Here is a 27,049-nt window from a genome sequence, read left to right as displayed (position 1 = left end):
GTTATCTGGTTTGTTATTTATGCTATACTAAATGTGCCATACAATTAGCATTTTGTTTCACAGCATTGGTTGCTTAATTCACACTGGCAATAACTGCAATCATTCTTTATTCTTAAATTTGGGTAAAAAAACAGAGGTAGTGTTTTTTTGTGTTAGGGGAGGGAGGGGGAACACACAGGAAATGGGTCTTTTTTATGGTAGATTCACCTTCTTGTAAGGTAAAAAAGTGTGCAACACAAAGCCTGTTTGTAGCCCCACAGTAATTGCTGGGTGTTATCTTAACGAGCATAGTTCATTATGACACATCTTTTTTGCAAACACGTGTTTTCTAGGAAAAGTAATTGCCTTCAGGGGGATGTTGACATTGTCAGCCAGCTTTAGAGCAGCAGAGGTATTGAGTCAGTCAACAGTAGACATTTTTTTTATCATTCATGCACAGTTGTGCAATACATGAGATAATAAAGTAAATAATTGTGCGCTATATCTGGGGCAAATATGTTTATATACTGTATTATCTACATACTGGTTATTACTGTTTGGTTTGCTTTTGGGTCGGGACACACAATATACTGTAGGTGTATTTGTGGTGGTTTTTTTGGTTTATTTACTTTGTTTGCTCCCCAGTTTACATGTTGAACACCCATTTGTTGTCAGGAGGTGGTTTCATTAGGTTACAAGCTCCCTGCTTCATGTTGTTCAACTTGCCTGTATCTCCGCTCAGACTAGCAGCCGTCCATGCTGCTCTGGTAGACCTTTTGAACCAAAGAATTACTGCCATTGTGCCAAAGTCAACAAGGTTTTAGAGTTTTCATTCCTTTTAATGTTGCAAAACCCGAAAGGGGGCATTTGCCCTATCCTGAATCTGAAGACCCTAAATGTCTTTCTAATTTATATCCAGTCATTCTGCAAAGAATCAACCAAGTCTCTTGTCTCCCTCCACCAGGGTGACACAACCCAACCAAAGCATTTCTTAGAAAAACTTCTAACTCTCTGCTTCCAGAATCGAACTCTACAGTTCAGGATCTTTGAAATTTCTTTGCTTCATAGTAGCCTCTTTCAAGGCATTCCATTTGGCCAGTTTCACTCCCTTTAACACAACATTCAGTCATCGTGGGTCATCAGTATTCTATCAAGACAAACTGACTCTGGAGACGTTCTTCTCACTCTCTTGGATGACCCTCATAATGTATACCAGCCTGAAGGGCTATGGAGGTGTCCTAGTCACCTACAGGAGACCTGACTGCTAGAGAGATCCCATCTTCCTCTCAAAATTCTGGAGCTCTAAGTGACCCTGAAACACTATACACCCTGTTCAGAGGGTCAACCCAACAAAATTCAGTTGGGCAATGCCACAGCAGTGATGTATATCAACCATCAGGAAAGAACAAGAGGTAGGCTGATGGGGCAGAGCTTTACAATCCAGCATTGTCTGCTTTTCACATACCAGGCATGCACAATAGGCAAGCAGACAACCTCAGCCAGCAGGGACTGGACCCTGGAGAATGGTACTATGTCCTGGAAGCGTTACGGGAACTGTGTCACAGGTGTGGAATGCTGGATGCGGGCCTTCTAGCCTTCAGATTCAACAACAAACTGGACAGGTTTATTTCCTTTACTGGTTTTAACAGCATGCCTGTTAAACCTCATGCCTTCAGAGACAGGGGTCTCCCTGATTCAGTAATTTCAATGCAGTTAAAAGCTTAGAAGTTTACCTCTCACAAGGTCTACCTCACCTTATTTTGCCTGGTGCAAGGAAAGAGATTCTCACCCCAGAAAAAAAGCCTGAAGACTCTTTACCTTTTTGCAATCAGGCATGGATCAGCATCTAGCCCTGAGTACCATCACAGGACAAATGTCAGCCCTTGTGATTTTATTGAAAATACCACTAGTCTCCCATTCCTTGGTTTAGACTTTGGCATAGGGAGTCCCTTATGTAGCTTCTCCTGTACAACCTTCTATGTGGGATTTGAGTTTAGTTCTATCTGCGCTTGAAGAACGTCCCTTTGAACCTATCAGGGACATTACTCCATCTACTTTCACTGAAAGTTATGTATGTCTTGTTGCCATTACCTCTGCGAAGCTTGTGTCTTAGCTGACAACCTTGACCTGTAAAGAATCTTTTCTAGGACAAAATACTGTTGAGGTCTAGAGCCTCCTTCCTACCAAGGGGGCTTGTTCACATATGTGTAGATTATGGAGAATGAAGCATTGCTGATTACTATGCCTATAGTATTTATTACGTGTTTTTGGTGCATTAAAAAAGCATTAAGAATGCTTGTTAAACACCATTGAAAGTGTTGTTTTTTAGGGAAAAGTGATGCAGAGGAAATTATAACTTGAGGCATGTTTAGGTTTCTGCAAGATGGATTTGTATACTTCGCTCTGTTTTACACTTGGTCCAGCTCAAAATGATCATAGAAAGAGTGGCCCAGCGGAAAAAGAGGAGGGTGTTGCTGTGGTATTGGGTGTATACCATAGTCTCGCAGAGAATTTCCAAGGGGCATTTCCACACTCTTTACCATGTATTGTGGGCATAACCCCAAAAGTTTTTGATTTATACCCAAGTGAAGGTATCTATGTTTGATGTCCTTCTTAAGATTGTAAGACCTCGTCTGATGCAAGCCACAACTGATATGAGGCGTCCTGTGTCACCCAAAGAAAGTCTCCTCTTTTCTTTGCAGTAAGTCATGTCTAAGTATTTTTTTTATTGCAATTTTTTAAGACAATTAGTGAGCCGATTCCATAGTTGATATCTGTCTCAATATCAGGTATTGAATCTGCCCACTGCCCACCTTTTCTAGGAGTACTGATACAGTAATATCATCCTTCATGACACTTCCATGTACTGATATTTTCTGGCAGGGTTGCTTGCTGGCACTCACTCTGAAAGCTTTGCCACTGACAATAATGCTCAATGTCTCTGCTCCTACCTGGCACTGTCAGTATTGCTGGCTGGCTTGAAGCTTTTGCTTGCACTCAGAAGCAAATGGTGTTACCATACGCCTGCTCTATACAAATAGAACGTGGCTGCAGCTGCTCTGTGCTAGTTCTCCCATTTCTCAGTGCATTTTGGGATACAGAAACTTCCACAGTCTCTTCTCAGCCCCTAGACTGCACTTTATAAATGTTTAATAATGCGCCGTAAATGCTATAGGTGCTGTGGAAATTAATTGAGGCAACTGATAAGCAGTGATGCCTCCTGAAAGGGACATGTTGCCTAATTTTTAACACAACATAATGCTACTGCGCACCTGTGTGTGCTGCACTGTGTGATGCCCATTGTAAAATTTATGGCAGGCATTGAAGGGAATTTATGAAGTACTGCTTAAATGCCATTTAACCTCCCTGGCGGTATTCCCGAGTGTAGCTCGGGGTAAGGTTTCAGTACCACAAGCGGTAACCCCGAGCTACACTCGGGAATGCCATGCGGCGCTGCTCCACGATCCCTGTATCACTTACCTTGTCCTGCGCTCCCACGATGTCCCTCCTGCAGTGTCCCCGGCAATGTAATCCGGCGGATGCCGGCATCTGTCATCTGGGTTCCGTCCCCTGTGAGCGTCGGGACGTACGGGGGACGGAACGGCGGGAAATTCAAAAATGACAAAAAGTGACATTCACTAAAATCGCATAGTATTCCATTACTGTATCAAACCATTTCACATACATTTTGTCCCGAGTGCTTTGTCCTGTGTCCTGCCTGCATTTTTACTGTTCTTATTGCCTGGAAACTGAGAAATGTCCATGGTGTCCAAAAAGCGTCACTTTAGGTCAAAAGCGGTTTTAGACCAGCTAGAGAACAGCGATAGTAAATCAGAACCACTTGCAGAATTGAGTGATAATGATTTGTGGGGAAATTCGTCATCAAACAGTGAAAACGATTTTGCGACTTTGCTCAGTGATGTGCGAACTTGGCGCTATATTTCAAATTTAAGTGTTTTTGGTTTGATTAGATTATTAAATTAAATGTATTATTATTATATTATTATTTTTATGATTATTTATTAAATTATAATTTATGATTTAGTGTTTCAAATTTTATCATACCCGGGATGTTTACTAGACTCTTGTTCGGACAGATTTCAGTGAGTTATTCCTAAAAATTACAGCCCTACAATAAAAAAAAAACATATTTCCATGCACAAAAATGGTACCACTTTCAGCACCAAAAATCTGAAATAATCATACCGCCAGGGAGGTTAACCTTCCTGGAGGTATTCCCAAATGTAGCTCGGGGTAAAGTTTCAGCACCACAAGCAGTAACCTCGAGCTACACTCGGGAATACCCTGCAGCGTTGCTCCGGGATCAATCGATCACTTACCTTGTCCTTCGCTCCCACGATGTCCCCCCTGCAGCATCCCCGGCCATCTCCTCCGGCATCCGTCTTCCGGTCCCTGCGACGTCGGGACAAAAAGTGACATTCGCTAATACACTAAAATCACATAGTAAAACATTACTGTATCAAGCCATTTCACATACATTTTGTCCTGTGCCCTGCCTGCATTTTTACGGTTCTTTCTGCCTGGAAACTGACAAACGTCCATGGCATCCAAAAAGCGTCCCTTTAGGTCAAAAGCAGTTTTAGACCAGCTAAAGAACAGTGATAGTAAATTAGAACCACTTGAGTGATGATTTGTGGGGAAATTCGTCATCAGGAAATGATTTTGCAACTAAGATCAGTGATGTGCGAACTTGGCACTATATTTAAAATTTCAGTGTTTTTGGTTTGATTACATTATTGAATTAGGTTATTTATTATTATTATATTATTATTTTTAATGATTATTTATTAAATTATAATTTAAGATTTAGTGTTTAAAATTTTAACATACCCGCGATGTTTACTAGACTCTTGTTCGGACATATTTCAGTGAGTTATTCCTAAGAATTACAGGCCTACAATAAAAAAAAGGACATATTTCCATGCAAAAAAATGTACCGCTTTGAGCACAGAAATACTGATATAATCATACAGCTAGGGAGGTTAAACACAGGGTATTGATGCATGTGTGAACGAGCCCTAACTTACTTTTTTGCCATTCCTGATGGGTCCCATGAAGGGAAACTAAAACATTTCCTGGAAGCTCAGAAAAATTGTTGTTCAGGCTTATGGCCTTAAAAGTGGAACTAAACCATCCTATCCTGTCCAGCATTGAAGCTGCCATTTTAGATTCTGTTGATCTGTAGTTGCCATAGTGCTGCACATGTTATCAATTATGACACCAGCCACTCCATGGCTTGATAGTTTAGTTGAGAACACAAGTAACTGACAGTTATTTACAGCATGCCTTAATGGAACTGTTTTGGGGAAGCAGTTAAATTGGTGGGTTTAACTCCACTTTAATAATAAACTTCTACCTTTTTCTGTCAAGACACACTCTACTACATCTGTGAGGGCTTATTTACCAAGGCATCAGACAACTATTTCCCAGATTTGCCAGGCTGACACTCATTTGATGAAAGTTTTGGGTGCAGATTCCTTCAGGCAGCAACCTGAGTTGCAGACAGCCCCCAGTTCTATTGGTTTATGTTATATGAGTCTGTTAGTGTTTTTCTTACTGTTGCCAACCCCTCGGTTGGACTGCTTTCAGACATCCCAAACATCTCAGGACAACTGAATCCCGTATTCCATAATAGGTGATAAAGAAAATAGAGTCCATGTCTTTTTCACAGAGCAGAAATTCGTCCTTTACATGCCATTTTGTGTTTAAATATATAGTAGAAAGGTTTTTCACAATAAACCACATCCCTCAACCCTGTAACTATTCTTTACTTCTTGGCAATTAATGGGTTAAAACCCACTGCAGTCATAAGCTCATTTTAATTTAATTTTACTGTAGGCTCTGCTAAATAATGCAGTGATTCACATGGCTATAAACCCTCATAATCATTTCTATAGTGCTACAAACCACTACAGTTCCCAGGCTTACTTGCCTGTTCTGGGGCCCAAGACTGCTCTGAGAGATGGAGAGAGAACTCAATAGATATCTCTGTTCCTTTATCTCCCCTGTGAACAATAGACTCACAAGTGCTCATCAGCAGCCATGCAAACAGTAGATCAGGGGGACTCTGTCCCTGATCTGTTTGGTTTCACTGCAATGGAGGCGTCAGGGGTCTAGTAGATATCTGATATCTTCATAAAGTGTCCTTTCACCTGCACATTACTGATACATCAGCCTCCTTGTAATAGTAATAAAGTTAGGTTAAAAAACAACTAAACTAAAAATGTTAACTTTTTTTATATATAATACAAAATTTATTTAAAAGAAACTTGCTCCATACACAAGCACACCTAGGATGTGCATTTCTGTGGAAATGTAATTTGCATATATTAGGTATTCCTCTGCATGCTAGAGGTAGAGGAATAATTCTTGGGCCAGTTTAGATTAACTCTAAATTGATGACTTGTAAAGACTTTTAATGTTTTGTTTATTTACAATTTTTGATATCGTAGTATATTTTGCCCTTTTGCAACCCCATATTTCTTATTAATAACCTTTTTTATTTAACGAAAAATATGAAGATATTGCTGTTGGCAGTAAGCTTAATTGTATTACTTTTTTTCCAAAATACTGATTTTATAAACATAACATTATAAGTCAACTGGAAAAAAAACTACATTTTAGGAGAGAAACTTTCCGAGGCTGCAATCCAAAACTTGAAGGGAATATTGTCATTGAATAACAGAACAGAAAAGGGAGTATTCAACTATATGCAAACACTCTTCAAAATATATCCCCATATATTTGAAGTTTGAAAGGCCAAAAAATAAAACCTCCAAAGTTAAAAAAAAAGCTATAAAAGAAAAAGAAAGGGGCATTTAAAATATACAAATGAAAAAACTTTATCATCACTATCAATAACAGTTACAACGGATATAACAGAATATGTAAAAAGGAAATCAAGGCTTTAAAAACTTTTCAGGTCTTTTACAAAATCATTTATCTCTCCACTCCCCAGCTCACCCCCTCAATCTCCTCACGTATCACAAATCTACTAAGCAACATATCAGCATGGATGTCACATCACTACCTTAAACTCAATCTTTCAAAAACTGAGCTTGTAATATTTCCTCCTCCCCGGTCCCCCACTCATGGCTTTACCATTAAGATCAACAGCACAACCATTGGTCCTTCCCCTCATGCCAGGGAGCTAGGCGGAATCCTAGACTCTGACCTCTCCTTTGGGCCCCACATCCACTCACTGGCTAAATCCTGCTGCCTCAACCTCCGGAACATTTCCAAAATCCGCCAAACAAATCTGCTTTCTTATAAGAAAGTAAGCAAAAACTTACACAGTGTCTGTGGATCTAGTATACTTGGACTTTGTAAAAGCATTTGACACATTTACCCACACAGTAGTAGTAATTAATGATTCATATTCTGAATGGTCTAAGGTAGAGTTTGGAATTTAAAGTACCAGTTCTGTGTTTTTCAGATTTCACCAAGCTGTGTAGTGGAATAACATACTTAAACTATGTCCCTAATTTATAAGCAGACCTTAATGCACTGTTTAATTGGGCAGCTATGTTGCAAATAAGGTTTAATGTTGATAAATGTAAAATTATGCACTTGGGGGCTAAACACATGAAATGCATCATACATAGAGTACTAGGAGATGAACAGCTGGGGGAGGCAATGGTCTAGAAGCTTCTAGTAGACCATAGACGAAGATTTGATTCACACATGCGTGGTGTGGATCGAAGCTCAGTTTTCACAGCTAATTGATACAGTAGATACATACCAGGCCCAGCACCAAACTCAACACTCTCCTCCTTCGACCCTGTTACCACCAATGAAGTTACCGAACTCCTTTCCAAGGCCCACTTCACCACCTGTCCCCTGGATCCTGTCCCCTCATGACTGTTGCAGTCTCCTTTCTGCTCTATCCTAAACTCTCTAACCCACATCTTCAACCTCTCACTCTCCATGGGCACCTTTCCCTCCCCACTCAAACATGTACTGGTTACCCCCATTCTCAAAAAACCCTTACTGGACCCTACCTGTTTGAATAACTTAAGACCTATCTCCCTGCTCCCGTTTGCCTCAAAGCTTCTCGAGCGCCTTGTTCACAACCGTATGAACTGCTACCTCACCGACAACAACCTTCTTGATCCCCGACAGTCTGGCTTCCGCCCACAACATTCCATAGAAACTGCCCTGCTAAAACTCACTAATGACCTACTAACTGCTAAAACCAACTGCCACTACTCCATACTCATACTCCTTGACCTTTCTGCTGCCTTTGACACAGTCGACCACCCGCTCCTCCTCAGTAAACTCCACTCCATCGGCCTCCGTGACTCTGCTCTCTCCTGGTTCTCCTCTTACCTTTCTCAGCGCACTTTCAGTGTCACATACAACTCCTCCAACTCCGCTCCTCTTCCTATTGGGGCACCCCAAGGTTCTGTCCTTGGGCCCCTCCTTTTCTCTCTCTATACCTCCTCCATGGGCCAACTGATAACCTCCCATGGCTTCCAATACCACCTCTATGCTGATGACACCCAGATCTATCTCTCCACTGCCCAGCTCATCCCCTCAATCTCCTCACGTATCACAAATCTACTAAGCAACATATCAGCATGGATGTTACATCACTACCTTAAACTCAATCTTTCAAAAACCGAGCTTGTAATATTTCCTCCTCCCCGATCCCCCACTCATGACTTTACCATTAAGATCAACAGCACAACCATTGGTCCTTCCCCTCATGCCAGGGTGCTAGGCGGAATCCTAGACTCTGACCTCTCCTTTGGGCCCCACATCCACTCACTGGCTAAATCCTGCCGCCTCAGCCTCCGGACCATTTCCAAAATCTGCCCCTTTCTGACCAATGACACCACAAATCAACTTATCCACGCCTTGGTTATATCCCGCCTAGATTACTGCAACTCCCTCCTCACTGGTCTATCATTACATATGCTATCCCCCCTTCAGTCTATTATGAATGCTGCTGCTAGACTCATGCACCTTACCAACCGATCAGCGACTGCTGCCCCTCTCTGCCAATCCCTTCACTGGCTTCCACTAACCCAACGTAAAAAATTCAATATACTAACCACAGCTTACAAAGCCATCCACAACACCGCCCCTAGTTACATCGCCAACCTCATCCACAGATACCGCCCAGATCGCCCACTCCACTCCTCCCAAGATATCTTCCTTTCTAGCTCCCTCATCACCTCCTCCCACGCTCGCCTCCAGGACTTCACCAGAGCCTCCCCCACCCTGTCTGCCTTTAGGCGATCTTTGAAAACTCACTTATTCAGGGAAGCCTACCCCACCTCCACCTAACAACTGTACTTGAATCGCCTCCACCAGATCATCCCTTTTTGTATCACCTCCCCCTTCCTTTAGATTGTAAGCTCCATGAGCAGGGCCCTCACATTCCTTCTGTACTGAAATATATTGTAATTGTACTTTCTCCCTTAAATTGTAAAGCGCTGCACAAACTGTTGGCACTATATAAATCCCATATAATAATAATAATAGATGTTCACCGGTTCATGTCAGGTTTACATCAGGTTCAGGACATAATTAGCTCTCAGGATTGTCCTGTTCACACATGTGTGGTTTACAAATGGTTCCCATAAAAGTCAATAGCCTGTAATCTGCAGCTGAACTGCACTGCACAGAAATCGTACATGACTCTTTCTCAAACCACACTGAATCCGCACCGCCGGTGCCCCGGACATATGGGAACAGGCACCATAGGAAACAATGCTTTTTTGCATGTCATGCGGTTCAAACCGCATATATGTGGACCGTCACTAATAGTAGCATGCAATGCCAAGCTGCATTTGATAAAACTTGCAAACTACTTTCTTGTATTAAAAGCGATATAACCTCCAGAGAGAAATAATTTTGCCCTTGTCCAAAACAATTAGTAAGAACTCATCTGGAATACACAGTTCAGTTTGAGTTTTAGCTGAACTAAATGTATTCTCTCTTAAGCCATTTAATGGGGATATGTAACGTTATTAAATTTAAGGTAATTGCAAAGGACAAAGGGCTACTCTTTACATGTGGAGGAAAAGAGATTTAACCTCCACATAGGGAAAGGCTTCTTCACAATAAAAGCTGTGAAAATGTGGATTAGACTTCCTCAAGAACTATTTCTGGCCAGCTCAGTACATTGTTTTAGGGTCCATGCACACTGGAGCAGATAACAAAAATGCCAGAACCTTGGGCAGAAAAAGCTGCATAAAAATGCTCATAGTAGCTCGTATTGCACAAGAGTTTAGGAGAATTTATGGGCATTCGCTTTTTAGAAGCATTTTTTCCCCAAAACATTCCCCTCTGCATTTTTCACTATAATCAATGTATACTTTAAAACGCCAAATGCTCCTAAATGCTGTGTGTATTCACGTTTATGAGCATTTAGTATTTTTCCTGCTGAAAACTTTTCATAAAAACGCACTTGTGATGGTTTTTTTTTTCTGCCTCTAAACTCTCCTCTTGAAATATGCCTCTAAAACATCCTACTGTGCATGGACACATAGGATAACACGGAGTAAAAAATGCAAAACTCCCATAGAAGCAGCGTTTTTTAAAGGATAAATTCACCTTTCATAACATGTTACACCCACATTCAGGATGTAACATGTTACAAATAGACCAGCCCCCACTCCCCCCTGATCCCCCCTGTGACAGCTAGGGGTGATCTTCTCCCTCCCACTAGCTGTCACAATTTATAAAAAAAACCCTGCATGGTCACATCACTCATTCACAGTATTCTAGAATTGAGAACACTACAAGTTCCGACAGTCTTTGCGACTGTTGGCTTGTAGTTCTCAATTAACTACCACAGCACTATGGAGCACAGTGGTAGTTCATTGAGTCTTCCTGTCAGTAATATCTGCTTGCCCGTACGTGTTGTATGGGCACACGAATACAAAGACAGATCTGCAGGAGACCTGCATAGCACGATCTACTGATTGCTGGTGCAATGCTTTCCAGGCTTTAGAAAACAAAAATAATAAATGCGCTTTTTTTTACGTGCAAAAAATGTGCATTTATTATTTTTTGTTAAAAGTTGAACTTGTGCCCGGGTTCACATATATGCAGTGCGGTACATCGCATGTGATTCGCACAGAAACCGCACCACATTCCTGTGCAAATCACATGCGATTTGTGTGCAGTGCGATTGGAGCCATAGATTTTGTAGATTGTGCAGGACCCTTTTTTGGGCTGCACTACTGTAGAATCGGATCGCATGGGTATTCACACCTATGCAATCCGATTCTACAGATCGCACTGCGTTTTGTGGACCGATTTCAGGGTGTTGTTAACATACACACCCACAGCGGTTTACATGAACGGAGTGCGATTCTGATGCGTTGCGGAATTCACAAAGAAAACACTGCAAATTCCGGACCGCATCAGTGTGAACCCAGGCTCAAGAAGAGCTGGATGCATTCCTAACTGCACAAAATATAACTGGTAATAACAACAGAAATTGTTGATCCAGGAATTGCCTTCTGGGAGGTCAGGAAGGAATTTATTTTTCCCGCTCTGGAACAATTGGACCATGTTTAAAAGTTTTTTTGCCTTCCACTGGACCAACTATGGGTATAGAATTCTGGATATGGAGGTTTTCTATTTATTTATTTGATTTATTAATTTTTTCTATTGGTTGAACTAGATACACTTCTGGCAATTTTCAACCTAACTATGTAACATAAAAATGAGACTACAACATTTTTATTCTGATTTCATAAAATATATAGTTCTTGGGAACTTTGGTAGCATTTTAAGCATATACTATGTATTTTACTATGTGTGCAAAATTGGAAAATGTGTCTTACAGTAAAAGGTTTACAGCAATCCTGAAGGAAAAAAATGGTATTTAAATAAAAAATAGCACCTGTAAAACAAGAGATTTTATACTTAACTGGTCCAGCACTGTTCATGGAACATTCACTGTACTGCAGAGCTACATTGTCTGATGCCTTCTTCCTCTTCTTTTGGGGTTCCTAGGCTCATCCTTTCTGAGGGAACTCTGATTCCTCTGACACTTCTATCCAACTTACTTGTACCAACTTTAACCACCATTGTTGGTCTTTTAGGTTCATCAACCCTTTTGCGGTTACCCTCGGCAAAAATAAATCAGCATTCAGTGTAACATGCAGTAATAGATTACACACTTCAATTATCTCCGGGTACCATAACCTGTACCTCTTTGTAAATGATGGAAAGGATCTCTGATTCTGTGTCCATTGCAGGCCCTTTCATCTCATGAGATCTGACAATTGATGCAGAATGATGGCCCTCTACCAACCGCTTCTCAGCCACACATCGGACCACATGAACAGAATTGCCCCTTTGTCATGCAATCAGTCGGTAAACCTCAGACATGCCTGTCCGCTAGTTTTTCTAACAACATACTCTCACAACTTTCCAAGCTGTTATTAAGTACTGTATCACATGGTTTCAGCATAGTGGTCTTTCTAGTGGTACTCCACAGTATCAACTTGTTCAACCGAGGAGACATCCAGGTATACAACAGCTGTGCCTTTAAGAATTGAATTATTTCAAAAATTATGGGACTGCTCCATCAAGACCCCCCCGAGTCTATACTTAAGATTTTCTTAGGGACTTTTCCCTTATTAGGGATATGGAGGGGCTCATTTACTGAGGCTCGATAAGCTGAAACATTTAAAGGGACCTGCTGGAGTTAGCCGATACCACAGCCTGGTGCGGTTTCAGAGCACTGCCAGGTTTGTGTCTCACTCTCATCCTCCCAAGTTCAGCATCAGTGAGTCATTCAGAGTCAAGTCATTATTAGTGACATGGTACTTTTGACTCTCCACATCAGTATTCCTTTGCTGGACCATGGACAAAACACCTGCTGTGCACTTGCCCTTTTCCAGTACTTCCATCTGTAGATGTTTAACCTCTGCAGCAGCCATTGTGCCTTCGATTATGGCTGTTCTACAGTCCTTCACTTTGGCACAGCAGTTGTACTCTCCACCCCATGGTAAACCATAGATACCTAGTCAGTATTGAAATCAACCTTATCTATTGACCATCCCTGTACATTGAGTTCCAGTCATGGGAGCTCTGCATCACCTGCTTAAGGAGGCACAGATCATGAAGCTTAACAGCAGGTACATTGCACCTGACAATTTTACTCATATCAAGCAGAGATAATACATGTTAAATCAAGGCAGGGTGTAATATAATACTTTTTACCAGCTTGCTCTGGTGGCTCTTTACAAACCTTTGTACTTTTCAGTTTTGGCAGGCTGAATTAACCCCTATACCAACAGGTTTATACCTAGTGCACCCACACACTCTCACTGTAGGGTGCAGATCCACTTTTTCCCACCAGAGTAGCATCTGAGCTGTCCTGGACAACCTCCAACACACAGATTTCCAGGGACATCGTCTGCTGCCCTTGCCATTACCAACTGAAGACTAGGATATGTTTATCACACTACCCTTTCCACTTTAAAGGGATACTTTCACCCACCAAGACTGCTCCACCGTTGTCCTCAGAAAACTCACAATCTGATGCTGCAGGCTTCTGGGAGATTTCCAGGGACACTTGTATTGCAACTGATGCTGTCACTAAGGAAAAATGGCACAGTCCCAGTAATGCCAGATGTTCTCTTCTGACAGGATCTTGGCTGTGTACCTGCCATAATCCTCAGGGCTTTGGATGGTATGTTATCCGGAACCATTGCAGTAGAACAGACTGAAACAACTCCCTCCGAGCACCAGTCTCTAGGCCATGCCCTCCATGTAGCAACTCTTTCAAATTCAGTCAAGAAGTCCCTGACCTTCTCAGTAGGCAGCAAAGGCTGCATGAAGTTAGATGCCACTATCTCAACTTCTCATGTTTCACCCCACTTTGTCCTTGTTCCATTTTAACGAGTCCTCCATTTCAAACACTGGTGGACTCTCTAGCCTGGCCATCACAGGTAGAGACATCCTCTCAGTCGCACACACTAAGTTTACACAGTTGAAAACATGGAGCCCTGTCTCTTTAGGGGCTTCCCCTTTCCCACAGACACACTACACGCAGTGCTTGTTTTTTGGCTTCCCCGCACAGGGTATCAAAAGTTCCTGACAGGTACTCGCTTCTTGCATAATTCCACTGCTTGCTATGCCTGCATCTGAGGCATTTGGGTTAATTTAGCTCAAAAAGATAAAAGTGTTTGCTGTGAGTCCATGCCAGTCTGAACTGTGGTTCTAAGACTTGTCAGCCCACTTTTATTAAACAAACTTAAAGCTGCCCAGGCAGGGAATTTCAAAACAGGCAACCAATAATGACAAGCCACTTGTCTCTTTCTTCTCTGTGTTTGCTCAGCTTTCCCAGCTCTCCTAGCTCTCCTGGCAGTCTTAGCCTTTTTGCTTGCAGCACCCTGCTTCACTGGCTCAATTCCTTGGCCTCTCAATAGAGGAATCTCCTGGCAGTCATCTGAAGCCCTCCTGTCTCCCAGCCTGAGACGCCCTGGCTTTTGAATGGAGCACACCTGTCTCCTAATTGTAGATCTGAACTCTGCCCAAGTCCTTCCTTACAAGAGCTATGTGCAGCCTGCTAGTCTTGCAAGACCTGGACACAGGCTTGGAGATTTCTTCCCTCCCAAAACTTCAAATCTCCAAACTCCATGACCCAATCCGGCATACCAAAACCTAGAGAAAGTTGAAAAAACAAATTTCTTCATTCAGAATCAATATTCTGAAGCCCCACACTGCATATATGAGAACCCTGTGTCATATCGCTTTCCCTTTTCAAAGTGACAGGGCCTTGCACTGTCACACCATGTACTACCATTTTCTAATGAGAGCACACTATAATTGTATGTGTATGGAGAAAAACAAAAAAGCAATAGTCTACCCACCTAGAAATTATTGTGAAAGATAAAATGAAAGAACAAAGAGAAAAGAAAACACTGCATGAATGTGAGGTAGTGGTAGTTAGAAAAGACTCAGTTTGAACCTCAAACCAGGCTGTAAAAAATATAGAGAGTATACTACCCAATAAAAACCTGTGAATGTTTTATTGGAACATAATTCAATTTTAGTTTATCCCACGTACATTTTATTAAATGGGCAACTTACCACCTATGACACCTGTCGTTTGACATGATAAACTTGATTAATTTTTGTATCTCATATTTTTGCAAGCACTATTGCTATGCCAAATTATATTCATCATCACCACATGTTTACAGATGGAACAGTATTCAAAAGCATGACTGTCCAAAAGGCATTGCCCCTCTGAGTACAGACAACAGGTCTTGAAATATGGCTTCTGCTGACCTCCAGTCAGGGGCGGACTGACAACTCATGGGGCCCCCGGGCAATAGGAAATCATGGGGCCCCTGTGTCCTCGCCCAAACTCAAACCGCACCCAAAACAGCATATCAAAGGTACCAGGGGCATCTCATGGGGCCCCCTACTGACCCCGGGCCCTCAGGCAGTGCCCAAGTGTCCAGTCCACCCCTGCCTCCAGTTGATAATTGTAACATGCGATCAAATGTGTGACCTGTTTTAGGTCTGTGTTTGGGTCTCAGTAAGGCTCTCCAATCACTTTGCTGGGCAGTAAATAAGCTAGTTTAATCTGTTTCTGAGGGTAACTTCTGCTTTGAAACTAGATTGTAAGATATTCTGAATGTTGGGTAGAGGGTGATTCTTGAGTACAACATCTCTTAAAGTAGAAGTCCTATACCAACTAGCCTGTAGAGGAATAATGTGTATAATTATCTATTCTCAGGACGTTCTGGTCCAGTTACCTGATCTCCCCAGCAGCTGGTTTCAGGAGAGAGGAGAGATCGCCGACTACATGTGGAATGCCGGGCAGTGATGTCATCCATAGGCTTACTATGGGGCATCCGTTTTCGTCTCTCTCTCTCCTCTCCTGTGAAGAGTTGGGAAGAGCTGGGAGTTGATCACGTGCCCGGACCAGAGCTCCCTTGGAATAAGTAAGTATACACATCTTTCCTCTATAGACTAGCTAGGACTTACAGGACATAAAATGTCTCACTAGTTTGTTTTTCCATAAACTACTTGTATGAAAGTATTCTCTATCAAATGCACTGGACAAATGGACCGAATAGAATATCTATAAATCTGAACTAGCATTGTATATATGGATGGTAAATCACATACCTGTCATTGAATACAATACAATCTCTCTCTTCCACCATCCCAAAAGGAGCCTGACCACAGATGGTACACATTTTGGATGCATTGCTACCCTTGAAATCTGTAGAAAAAATCTGTTTTCAAAACAAATTCCAAAAGTTTCAAAATTAAATGGCTTTCTGATGAGAAATATTAGTAAACAGCAATTCCACATCAAATGTAGCCAAAAAAGGTTTCTGTAGGTACTGTAATTTATCCACAGCTTGCAAAAAATAAACTAAAAAAAAAAAAAAAAAAATCTTCAAAAGTGAACCAATTTTCAGTTGTGAAACAATTGGTCATGCAAGTGGTCTGGTATGATATTTATAAACTTTTGGCAACATATAAAAGGATGGGATGGTGGGAGGGTGGACTATTAAAAATTCTAAAAAATTATAATTCTGTGAAATTATGCCATCCCCTCTTGCTGTACGCAATTTCTTCTTTCGGAGATTAGTAGGATTGGAGGATATTTCCTTATAATATGTTGTGTTGCCAGGTTAGTGCATCACTTCCCTAGCATATGTCTCAGTGAGCCGCACCACAATGTTACCTCCTTTGTTGGTTTCTTAAATAAAAATTTCAGTCCTCCTTGAAAGACTGTGCAACACAACTTCTAAATTTTAGTTAAGTTGTATCACATCGTATTCCTATTTGTGATGCTTTTTAAAGACAAGATCATAAAACAGTTTAACTGTAGGAAAGATAGATGTTGAAGAAAAGTATGATTGTAGATGGATTTCTAAACATATGAGCCATTTGTTGAACCCTGTTGGTATCATTTTCCTGTTATAAATCCAATATATCTGTAAAAACATTATTCACAGTCATGATTTGGGGTTTATATTGATTATTTTGAAAATGTCATCCCTGCACTCAGAACTTCTTTTTTAGTTCTGTCTTATGTTATTCACTTTCACCAATCTTTTGCTTTTTTACAGTGATGTATAGGTGAGTACTTTTTGGTGCACTCTGATTAGAAAAGGGTAGTACATGGTAAGAATACACAATTTTTTTGTGCGAACTACATTGGTCTGTTGTTTCACTATACAGTATAGTATATATACTATATAGTACAAATATACATTTTTTTCATGTCTCCAACATGGTGGGTTATTGTTTGTGTCCTAATTATTCTAAAGATAGTTATAATTAAGATTTTTTTTAATATTTTGGATGGATGAAATTATTTCAAACAGACAGCCCCCTTCTTATGTTTAAGGGGGATATATTTCTGTTAATGTTCTTTGTTAATAATTATACTATTCATGTAACATTTTCTTTGCTATTATTTAAGGCATGTGAAAATTATTGAAATTTTGTAGTTGGTATATATTTATATATAAAGATATTCTTAATACATATGTATTATTTTGAATATTTATATTTTCTGTTTTTAGTTAATATTTTTTATACAGGTTTTTTTTTTCTTTTTATCCCATCGCTTTTTTTTTTATAAGATCTGCCCTGTTTATTATGCCTAAATTGTTCTTTACATTAATCGTGCTGTAATAATGTCTAGGAGTAGATGACTGATGCATTGATATTACCACTTTTGCAATAGGCCTACTAAGTTGGCAGTTACTTATGGTACTGAAGAACTATGTGGTTTTTGAGAGAGTCAGTCAAGCAGTTCTTTTGCAGGAATTATTTTTCAGGAGTTCTTTAATTTGTGATTTGTGTCTTTATCACAATACTATGTTTCTGGTATAAAACATAATGAAGATCTTTAGCATAAAGGTGAGAAGGCAGAGGAAGAAAAGAATAAGGGTTAACTGGGGTTTATTATTTACTTATTTGACACTTTGGTTCTCAGTAGCTGAAGTTACACAGGGTAATCTTGCAATATGTATGTAACACCTACAATAATTTAACAAAAAAATTACATTGTTTCCAATCCACGATCACTGTAGCAAGCACTCACATTCATTACTATTACAGGGGGCTACTTTTTTGGGCTTTTTCACACTAATTATTAACCTGGCTGTCACACTAACATTGCGTCCTGGGGCATGTAAAGTGGTAGGCTAAGAAGTCATTTTTATTTTGTGCATGCCTTTATCATCTGAAGGTTTATTACTTTACAGTAGGGGTCTCCATACTTTTCAGTATAAGGGACGCATTGTATATTTTGCAATTATAGGCCAAAAAAAAAATCAGTTTTATAAACAGATGAAAGAAATGCAAATTAAAGAATATATTTTGTTTGGAACATTGCTGTAGCTGCAGGGTGGGAGTTAGGGTGCATAGCAGTCTGGATGTAAGAAGTTCTGTCCTCCTGTGAATGCTAGGGCAAACGTGATTGGGGAAAGAAGTTGATCCCTGCTGACCTGAAGGGAGACCTGTGTGACAGCACAGTAGGCCTAAACTGAGGATATGCCACTGGCCCTAGCTGCAGGCCAGATAAAATCTTGTAGAAGGCTGTATTTAGCTCATGGGCCATAGTTTGGAGATCCTGCTATAAAGGTATTGACATTTCTGCACCTTAAAGATTCTACCAATTGAAGATGATACATTTGTAAGCAATGGACTTAGATATGCCTTACATACTATATTTTTGTATTGACACCATTAGGCAGTCTACATAATTAAATGTATTTAGAAAAATCTCATTTATGCCATTAGTGACACCATTAGCTCTACTAGGTGTTAACACAAACTCAGGTTTGTAGGAAGAAATACAACTTTTAGTAAAAAACATCACTAGTGATGTTTCTGACAGTGACTTGTTTTTCTTTTTCTGACCTGCAGTAGAAATAATGGTTAGCTGTTTATATGGGCAACTAGATCATTTGGGTCTGATTTACTAAAACTGGAGAGTGCAAAATGTGGTGCAACTATGCATGGCAGTCAATAAGCTTGTAACTTCAGCTTGTTCAATTATGCTTTAACTAAAAACTGGAAGCTGATTGGTTTCTATGCAGAGCTGCACCAGATTTTGCACTCTCCAGTTTTAGCAACTAAACCTTTTTGTTGTTCTCCACTTTTATAGATGTCCCATTGCGTTCAGCTATGAACTGAAAACATTTAAGGGTAGATATTAGCATTTTAGTTTTATGTTTTATCTTATATCCTTAAATAAATATGTGCTTACAGCTAAAAACTGTTTTAAAAAGCAAATGTTTTAAATACATTTAAATTTAGTCATGAGTCATGGAGTAAATACGTGTTTTTAATCACTGCATTTACAAGAGGAAGCCTAGCTCTGAAAATTTTTGTAATGTTGCAAAAAAAATGTGTATGCTAACATTAGGTTTGTTTGTATTTTTTTCCAGAGGGACTTCTGAACAATGCCAGGGATACAAGTGTCATGGATACTCTACCACTGAATGGTAACCATGTGAACAGTTATAGCATTGCAGCTGGAGGATACCTTACTGACTGCGTGAAAATTATTGACCGTGGCTTTAACCACAAAGAGACTGCCTTAGAAAAAAAAATTTTGAAGGAACTTACTTCTAACTATATACCTTCGTATATGAACAACCATGAGCATTCATGTGAACAAAGTCGAAATCTGGTGAATAAGTTGATAAATAATATAAACAATATAAAAGAGGATGAATCAATTGTCCTTGATGATGCCACCTCTTTTACGAATGATGAGATAATGGGTATAGAACTTATACATGAAGAGTCTGATGCCCCACTGCTGCCCTCACGTGTTTACCCTGCTGACAGCCACCAGCCTCTTCATTTTAACAGGAAAAAGATTCCGCCAGACAACAGTGAAAGTTTTTTCCCCTTATTAAATAATGAGCACACTGAAGCAATGCAATCACCAAACAAGGATTCTCTTTATACCAGCATGCCTACATTAACTGGCATCGCTGTCACAGGAAGCATAACCACTAGCACTCAGACTGATTCTTCGCCAGCCAAAACTAGGGATTCAGAAGATTTATACTACAAAAGCATGCCAAATTTGGGCAACCGGAATAACATCCATCAGCTTCACACTTACTATCCTTTAGGACGAGGGAGCAGTGATGGATTCATAGTCTCACCAAACAAAGATGAATCTCCCATTGAAGAAAACTGCAAAGAACCAGCTCACCTTGTCACAAGTCTATAGAATATAAAAGGGAAAAATCCTGTTAACAAACTGTTTTACGATTTACTTTAAGAAATAATATTGTGTGTGCTCCTAAATCTTTATGCTGTAAGACTTTTTTTAAACTGGCATTTTTAGTCCTGTGTACAGGATACCAATGTAATGCTCACATTTTGTTTCTATTTTCATCCCAAAATAGACTTCATTATGTTAATGAAACAAAGCATTTAACGGCACTCTTTGTGGCCTTCTTTAATTATGCTGTATAAAGGAACTAGATGATGTTTCTAGTTTCTAGATGAGTTATAAAGCTCTGACATATTCAGGACTGGACAACATTATTTTAAAGGGTAATGGTCCATATGAGGTAACCACTGGTGCATACTGCATTTAGCATAAGTACCTATAAAGATCAACAGAACACCATGCCAGGTAATTTCTTATTCTTGGCAAAGCAATCTGTTTTCTGTTTGGTGCCATTGATATGAAAAACACTACTGCCTGCTCAGTTCAGTATTCACCCTTGATTTAGACCAATACACCTTTAAACTGATGACTGACTTATAGCAATCAGAGTTTAAGACAAATCAATGATATCTTTTGGTTGTCAGTCAAGGTTGCATTATGCTTCTTTGCGGATGTGATAACAATATCCTAAGTTAACAAAAAATGCAACCAACCCAACATTAAATGGATTTTAGAATCACATGCTAATTTCATATATTTGTGTTTTGCTGTATTAACCAACTATACCAACAAATTCAAAAAAAACTAATGGCAGAAATTTAAAGGTTTTATGTGCTGTACAGATACTAGCATTGCACATGCTTTTTGTTTATCTGAAATTCGTGTCCCTGTTAATGTAGTGGAAAATAATCTAAATTTTTTTTTTCTGCTTGTCTTACAAGTTTTGTCTCAAGCAAGAAGCGATGCCCTATGTTTGCCATTTACCTTTAGATTTTATAAAGCAAATGTTCACTTATTAATAAAAAATGAACACAATGATTTTAAAGGTAAAACTTACAGTAAAAAGGTGTTTTTATTACTATTACAGCAAATTATTATTATTATTATTGCAACATGCTTAGTTAACAAAAAGCATATAAATTGCATATATCACACATTTGCAGAAAACAAACTTAAACTGAAAATGTGTTACTAAATTTATCTTCCTAATGTTTAGACATCACAATGACTATCTGCAGATTTTCTAGGATGTAACTACAACTATTGCAGCAATGCTTATCATGGCAAAACTGTGATATTTTTCATTTTAGATTTATACAACCTATGAGTGAACAAAATCACTGTACTGTCTTACCTGATCCCACTGGTTCTATTATTTTCCCTAGTGGCATTATGGCAAGATAAAGAGGGTCCCACATGAACCCTGATGAAATATATGGGCTTTCATATTCTTAGGTTCTTAAAAGCTTTTCGAATTCATGCAAATCCCAACAGATATTGCGAAGAGAGCTGTTCATGTTAAAGTTAAATCAGAAGACATGTAGACAAGAGGGAATTTTTAAGATTGTAAGATTTGGGTGTGTTTAAAGAGTAATTATAATGGATTTAGATTTATTCTATTTAATTTTTTTTTATATTTTTATATGCATATATATTCTATATTGTACCTTTTTTATATACAACTAAGCAAAGGTTTTGGGCAGGTGTGGAAAAATGCTGTAAATTAAAAATACTTTCAGAAACACTTTATTTTTATCAATTAACAAAATGGAAAGCAAACGAACAGAGGATAAATCCAAATCAAATCAGTATTTGGTGTGACCACCCTTTGCCCTCAAAGCAGCATCAATTTTTCTAGGTATGCTTGCACACAGTTTTTGAAGGAACTCAGCAGGTAGGTTGTTCCAAACATCTTGGAGAACCATCCACAGATTGTCTGTAGGTGTAGGCTGCCTCAAATCCTTCTGTCAATTCATGTAATCCCAGACAGACTCAATGATCTTGAGATCAATCCAAACCATCACTTCCAGGACTCCTTGTACTTCTTTACACTGAAGATAGTTCTTAATGACATTGGCTTTTTGTTTGGATTCATTGTCCTGCTGCAGAATATATTTAGGGCCAATCACATGCCTCCCTGATCTTATAGCATGATGGAGAAGTATCTGCCTGTATTTCTCTATTGGGGACACTATTGATGCTGACCAATCTTGAAACCCCAGTCTGCTTTGAACACTTTGCCTGGAAGATAAATTGTGTCTTGTTGCTGTGCTCAGCCTTGCCATGATGTATGATCTGTGACATAAAAATGTCTTCAACAACCTCACCTAAGTAGCAGTAGTTGTTCCTCACCCAGTTTTAGCCCTGGTTCACACTGGATCCAACTATGAAGTCGCACGATTTCAAAGCTGCATGTCAGTATGACTTCAAGTGCGACTTGGATGACATCTGTGTGACTTCATGCTCAGATGTCTATGCAAGTCTCACCTGAAATTGCAAAAAATAATGTAAGAACCTTTTTTTCAAATCGGTGTGGCACCAAAAAGTCAGAGTCACACCGATTTGAACAGTTCCATTGCCGAAAATAGGGTGCAACTTGTCATGGGATTTGAAACTGTCAAATCGCATGATAAGTCACACTGGTGTGAACCAGGGTTTAAGCCACCTAAACAGCCATTTCTCAGTTGATGACTGTTTCAACCTATAATTGATGATCAGTAGCAGCTGCTTGGTATAATTTGTTAATCATACACCTGTCTCTGACGCTACAAAATCTCTGACTTTGTGCAAATGTACAAAGAGTGCAAGTGTAAGAAATTATGCTGGTTTGAAATCAAAGGCTAGCCACACCAAACATTGATTTGATTTAGATTTTACTTCTGTTCACCCAGTTTGCATTTTGTAAATTGCTAAATTGTTGCTAAACAATTAAAATATATATTTTTGAAAGCATTCTTACTTTACAGCATGTCTTCACACCTGCCTAAAACATTTGTACAGTACTATAATTCTTAATTTACACTGTCACATTGCAAACTTGAAGTATACAGCTGTCAAGCAATAGTGTAACAAAAACGTACGGAGTCAAAAAATAAACAGCAGTCTTATAAAATATGACAGAAATGTCACAATTTCCAGTAGGATACAATTCAGATAACAAACATACAATATCTGAGAATTCATCATAGTAATATAAATGTAAAAAAAAGGGTGAAACAGCAACACCATGTTGCTTCTGCAAACAGAAAGGAGAAACTACTCAGGAAAAAGAAGGGGCATGGCTTCTATGTTTAAAACATAACTCCACTTTTGTTGAGAAAAAAATATTCCCCTCTAGGTGACCTATATACAGTCAGGTCCATAAATATTGGGACATTGACACATCTCTAACATTTTTGGCTATATACACCCCCACAATGGATTTGAAATGAAACAAACAAGATGTGCTTTAACTGTAGACTGTCAGCTTTAATTTGAGGGTATTTACATCCAAATCAGGTGAACGGTGTAGGAATTACAACAGTTTGCATATGTGCCTCCCACTTGTTAAGGGACTAAAAGTAATGGGACAATTGGCTTCTCAGCTGTTCCATGGCCAGGTGTGTGTTATTCCCTCATTATCCCAATTAAAATGAGCAAATAAAAGGTCCAGAGTTCACTTCATGTGTGCTATTTGCATTTGGAATCTGTTGCTGTCAACTCTCAAGATGAGATCAAAAGAGCTGTCACTATCATTGAAGCAAGCCATCATTAGGCTGAAAAAACAAAACAAACCCATCAGAGAGATAGCAAAAGCATTAGGCGTGGCCAAAACAACTGTTTGGAACATTCTTAAAAAGAAGGAACGCACCGGTGAGCTCAGCAACACCAAAAGACCCGGAAGACCACAAAAAACAACTGTGGTGGATGACCGAAGAATTCTTTCCCTGGTGAAGAAAACACCCTTCACAACAGTTGGCCAGATCAAGAACACTCTCCAGGAGGTAGGTGTATGTGTGTCAAAGTCAACAATCAAGAGAAGACTTCACCAGAGTGAATACAGAGGGTTCACCACAAGATGTAAACCATTGGTGAGCCTCAAAAACAGGAAGGCCAGATTAGAGTTTGCCAAACGACATCTAAAAAAGCCTTCACAGTTCTGGAACAACATCCTATGGACAGATGAGACCAAGATCAACTTGTACCAGAGTGATGGGAAGAGAAGAGTATGGAGAAGGAAAGGAACAGCTCATGATCCTAAGCATACCACCTCATCAGTGAAGCATGGTGGTGGTAGTGGCATGGCGTGGGCATGTATGGCTGCCAATGGAACTGGTTCTCTTGTGTTTATTGATGATGTGACTGCTGACAAAAGCAGCAGGATGAATTCTGAAGTGTTTTGGGCAATATTATCTGCTCATATTCAGCCAATGCTTCAGAACTCATTGGACGCCGCTTCACAGTGTAGATGGACAATGACCCAAAGCATACTGCAAAAGCCACCAAAGAGTTTAAGGGAAAGAAGTGGAATGTTATGCAATGGCCAAGTCAATCACCTGACCTGAATCCGATTGAGCATGCATTTCACTTGCTGAAGACAAAACTGAAGGGAAAATGCCCCAAGAACAAGCAGGAACTGAAGACAGTTGCAGTAGAGGCCTGGCAGAGCATCGCCAGGGATGAAACCCAGCGTCTGGTGATGTCTATGCGTTCCAGACTTCAGGCTGTAATTGACTGCAAAGGATTTGCAACCAAGTATTAAAAAGTGAAAGTTTGATTTATGATTATTATTCTGTCCCATTACTTTTGGTCCCTTAACAAGTGGGAGGCACATATGCAAACTGTTGTAATTCCTACACCGTTCACCTGATTTGGATGTAAATACCCTCAAATTAAAGCGGACAGTCTGCAGTTAAAGCACATCTAGTTTGTTTCATTTCAAATCCATTGTGGTGGTGTATAGAGCCAAAAATGTTAGAATTGTGTCGATGTCCCAATATTTATGGACCTGACTGTACATTGTAAGGATTTTAACACACTGTATTACAGATTCCTACCTTTTGTTATTCTAAAGAAAGAGATGGCTGTTTGTCTGTGCCCATGTGCAAAATGAATGGGAATGGGAGTGGTTCCTAATTATCAATCAGCTGCTTCACCTGCAGGACTCTAATGAGGAAAATTGCAGGGTCTACATCCCTTTAGATGGGATTTCCTTTCAGGAGTATCTCACCAAAAATGACATTTTTTTTGCAGGGGATGCCTGAAATCTGACTTGTATCATAGTGCAGACTTCTGGGAAAATCATTGAGCCAATAACACAAGCAGGAAATTATGTTTCTGGGGGTGTTCTGTACACATTCTGTGTTCAGAACACCCCCAGGTAGCCATATTGCATTGCATTTTACAGAAAATTACATAGCTGCTGATTGAAATGAAAGGTAATTTTTAATAACATTCAATTACAATATGACTTGTGTCGCAATTGTATATGCTTTATTATTTTTATTTTATTTGCTATTTTTTCCCACAAAAGTGGAATTACCCTTTTAGGGACAAATAGAACAGAGGTAATAATGGAACTAGTAAGGTATTAAAAAAACAGGTAAGTGATACTATAAAATAAGGCTTTAACTGCCTACCAAGTCCATATATAAGCAAGAATATATATATATATATATATATATATATATATATATATGCAAGAAAGCTAAATTTTCCTCCCTGGGATAAAGGGGGTTGATTCACTAGATACAGCTGTGAGAGAATTTAACATTTTTTACCAGGATGCACCATGGCACAGTATTCAAAAGAGAACATGGAAGATGCTCTTTTCTTTTAGTTTGTTTCTTTCTAATTTAAAGTCTTATGAAGGTCCTTGAGCATTGCAGACAGATAGTAGGAGAGAGTGGGGATGGGTCCCTTCTCTGAGGGATACTGTGTATACTTGAATTTATAGAGCTTTGTAAAGAGTTTTTTTAAAAAGAAAATGTACCTGGTTGAGACAGGGTATAACAGGGCACAGAGTGGCATGGGTTATAGGAGATCCAGGCTGGTTGATCTTGTAGAAGACACAGAATTGAAGACTGTGCAGCAGGCAATCTGGTAGTCTCAGATGTGTGGTTAGGGGAGCAAACGTTGGTAGCAGTAAAGCAAACAGAGTCAAACAAGCCAGGTCAGAACACAGACATAAACACTGGACCAGGTCACAGGCAGAATGAGCTGATGACCACTCAGTAATTATCCTGAGTTATACAGTGCTTTAAATAGGCCACTGGGTACTAAAGTCAATTAAAATGTGCAAATGTAAATGCGCACACAGCCCTGATTCTGTGAACAGCTTTGCATGCATGCACATTTCTTTGAGCATGGACATGAACTCCCTGCCAGTAGCTCAGAACAGACAGGATAACATGTTAAGAAACCTAAAACTCCACCTGCTGGTTGGACATGGAAATGTGAAGTAATCATATGCAATAAACTCGTGTTTATTTGTTTGTATTGGTATAACACAAATAAGTGGAGAAACAAAAAGCTATATCTGACACATTCCATGCAATACCCCAAAAATGGACTGGATTATTGGCACCTCTCAAAATTGTATGAAATAATTGCATTCCAAGTTTGTGGTGCACCTGTAATTAAACTCACCTGTATCAATTAACAGATCTTAATGTTCCTGTAACATTTTCAAGACGTTTACAGCCCATGGCACTGTAGCTAATCTCCCTGGACGTAGACAAAAGAGAAAAACTTGATCAAAGATTGCATCAATCAACTTTTAGACTAATTCAAGCTGACCTTCATGCACAGGGTACAACTGTGTCAGCTTGTACTATACATCTCAATCTGAATGAAAAGGGATGCTGGTAGGAAGCCAGGGAGAACCCCACTACTGACTCAGAAACAGAAAAAAGCCAG

General features: G+C 39.6%; 1 protein-coding gene across 14 annotated transcripts in view; it reads left to right on the top strand.

Annotated features, from left to right (window-relative positions):
• Positions 1 to 21,204, top strand: part of ADGRL3 (adhesion G protein-coupled receptor L3) — a 1,097,183-nt gene extending 1,075,979 nt beyond the window's left edge. For 6 of the 14 annotated variants that reach the window (XM_089687883.1, XM_089687880.1, XM_089687882.1 and 3 more), the window contains one exon: positions 19,407 to 21,204. In XM_089687883.1, the coding sequence (XP_089544009.1) occupies positions 19,407 to 20,206 (800 nt within the window). In that variant the 3' untranslated portion in view covers positions 20,207 to 21,204. The remainder of the gene's footprint in view (positions 1 to 19,406) is intronic. The other 8 variants (XM_089687891.1, XM_089687890.1, XM_089687886.1 and 5 more) reach the window with 4 other exon arrangements.
• The last annotated feature ends 5,845 nt before the right edge of the window (positions 21,205 to 27,049 follow it).

This window comes from Staurois parvus, unplaced genomic scaffold, assembly GCF_062004578.1.
Source record: "Staurois parvus isolate SC_StPar_1 unplaced genomic scaffold, SC_StPar_1.0 ptg000439l, whole genome shotgun sequence".
NCBI lineage: Eukaryota > Metazoa > Chordata > Amphibia > Anura > Ranidae > Staurois > Staurois parvus.
The sequence above is the reverse complement of the archived record's forward strand: the minus strand, read 5'-3'. Positions and strand labels throughout refer to the sequence as shown.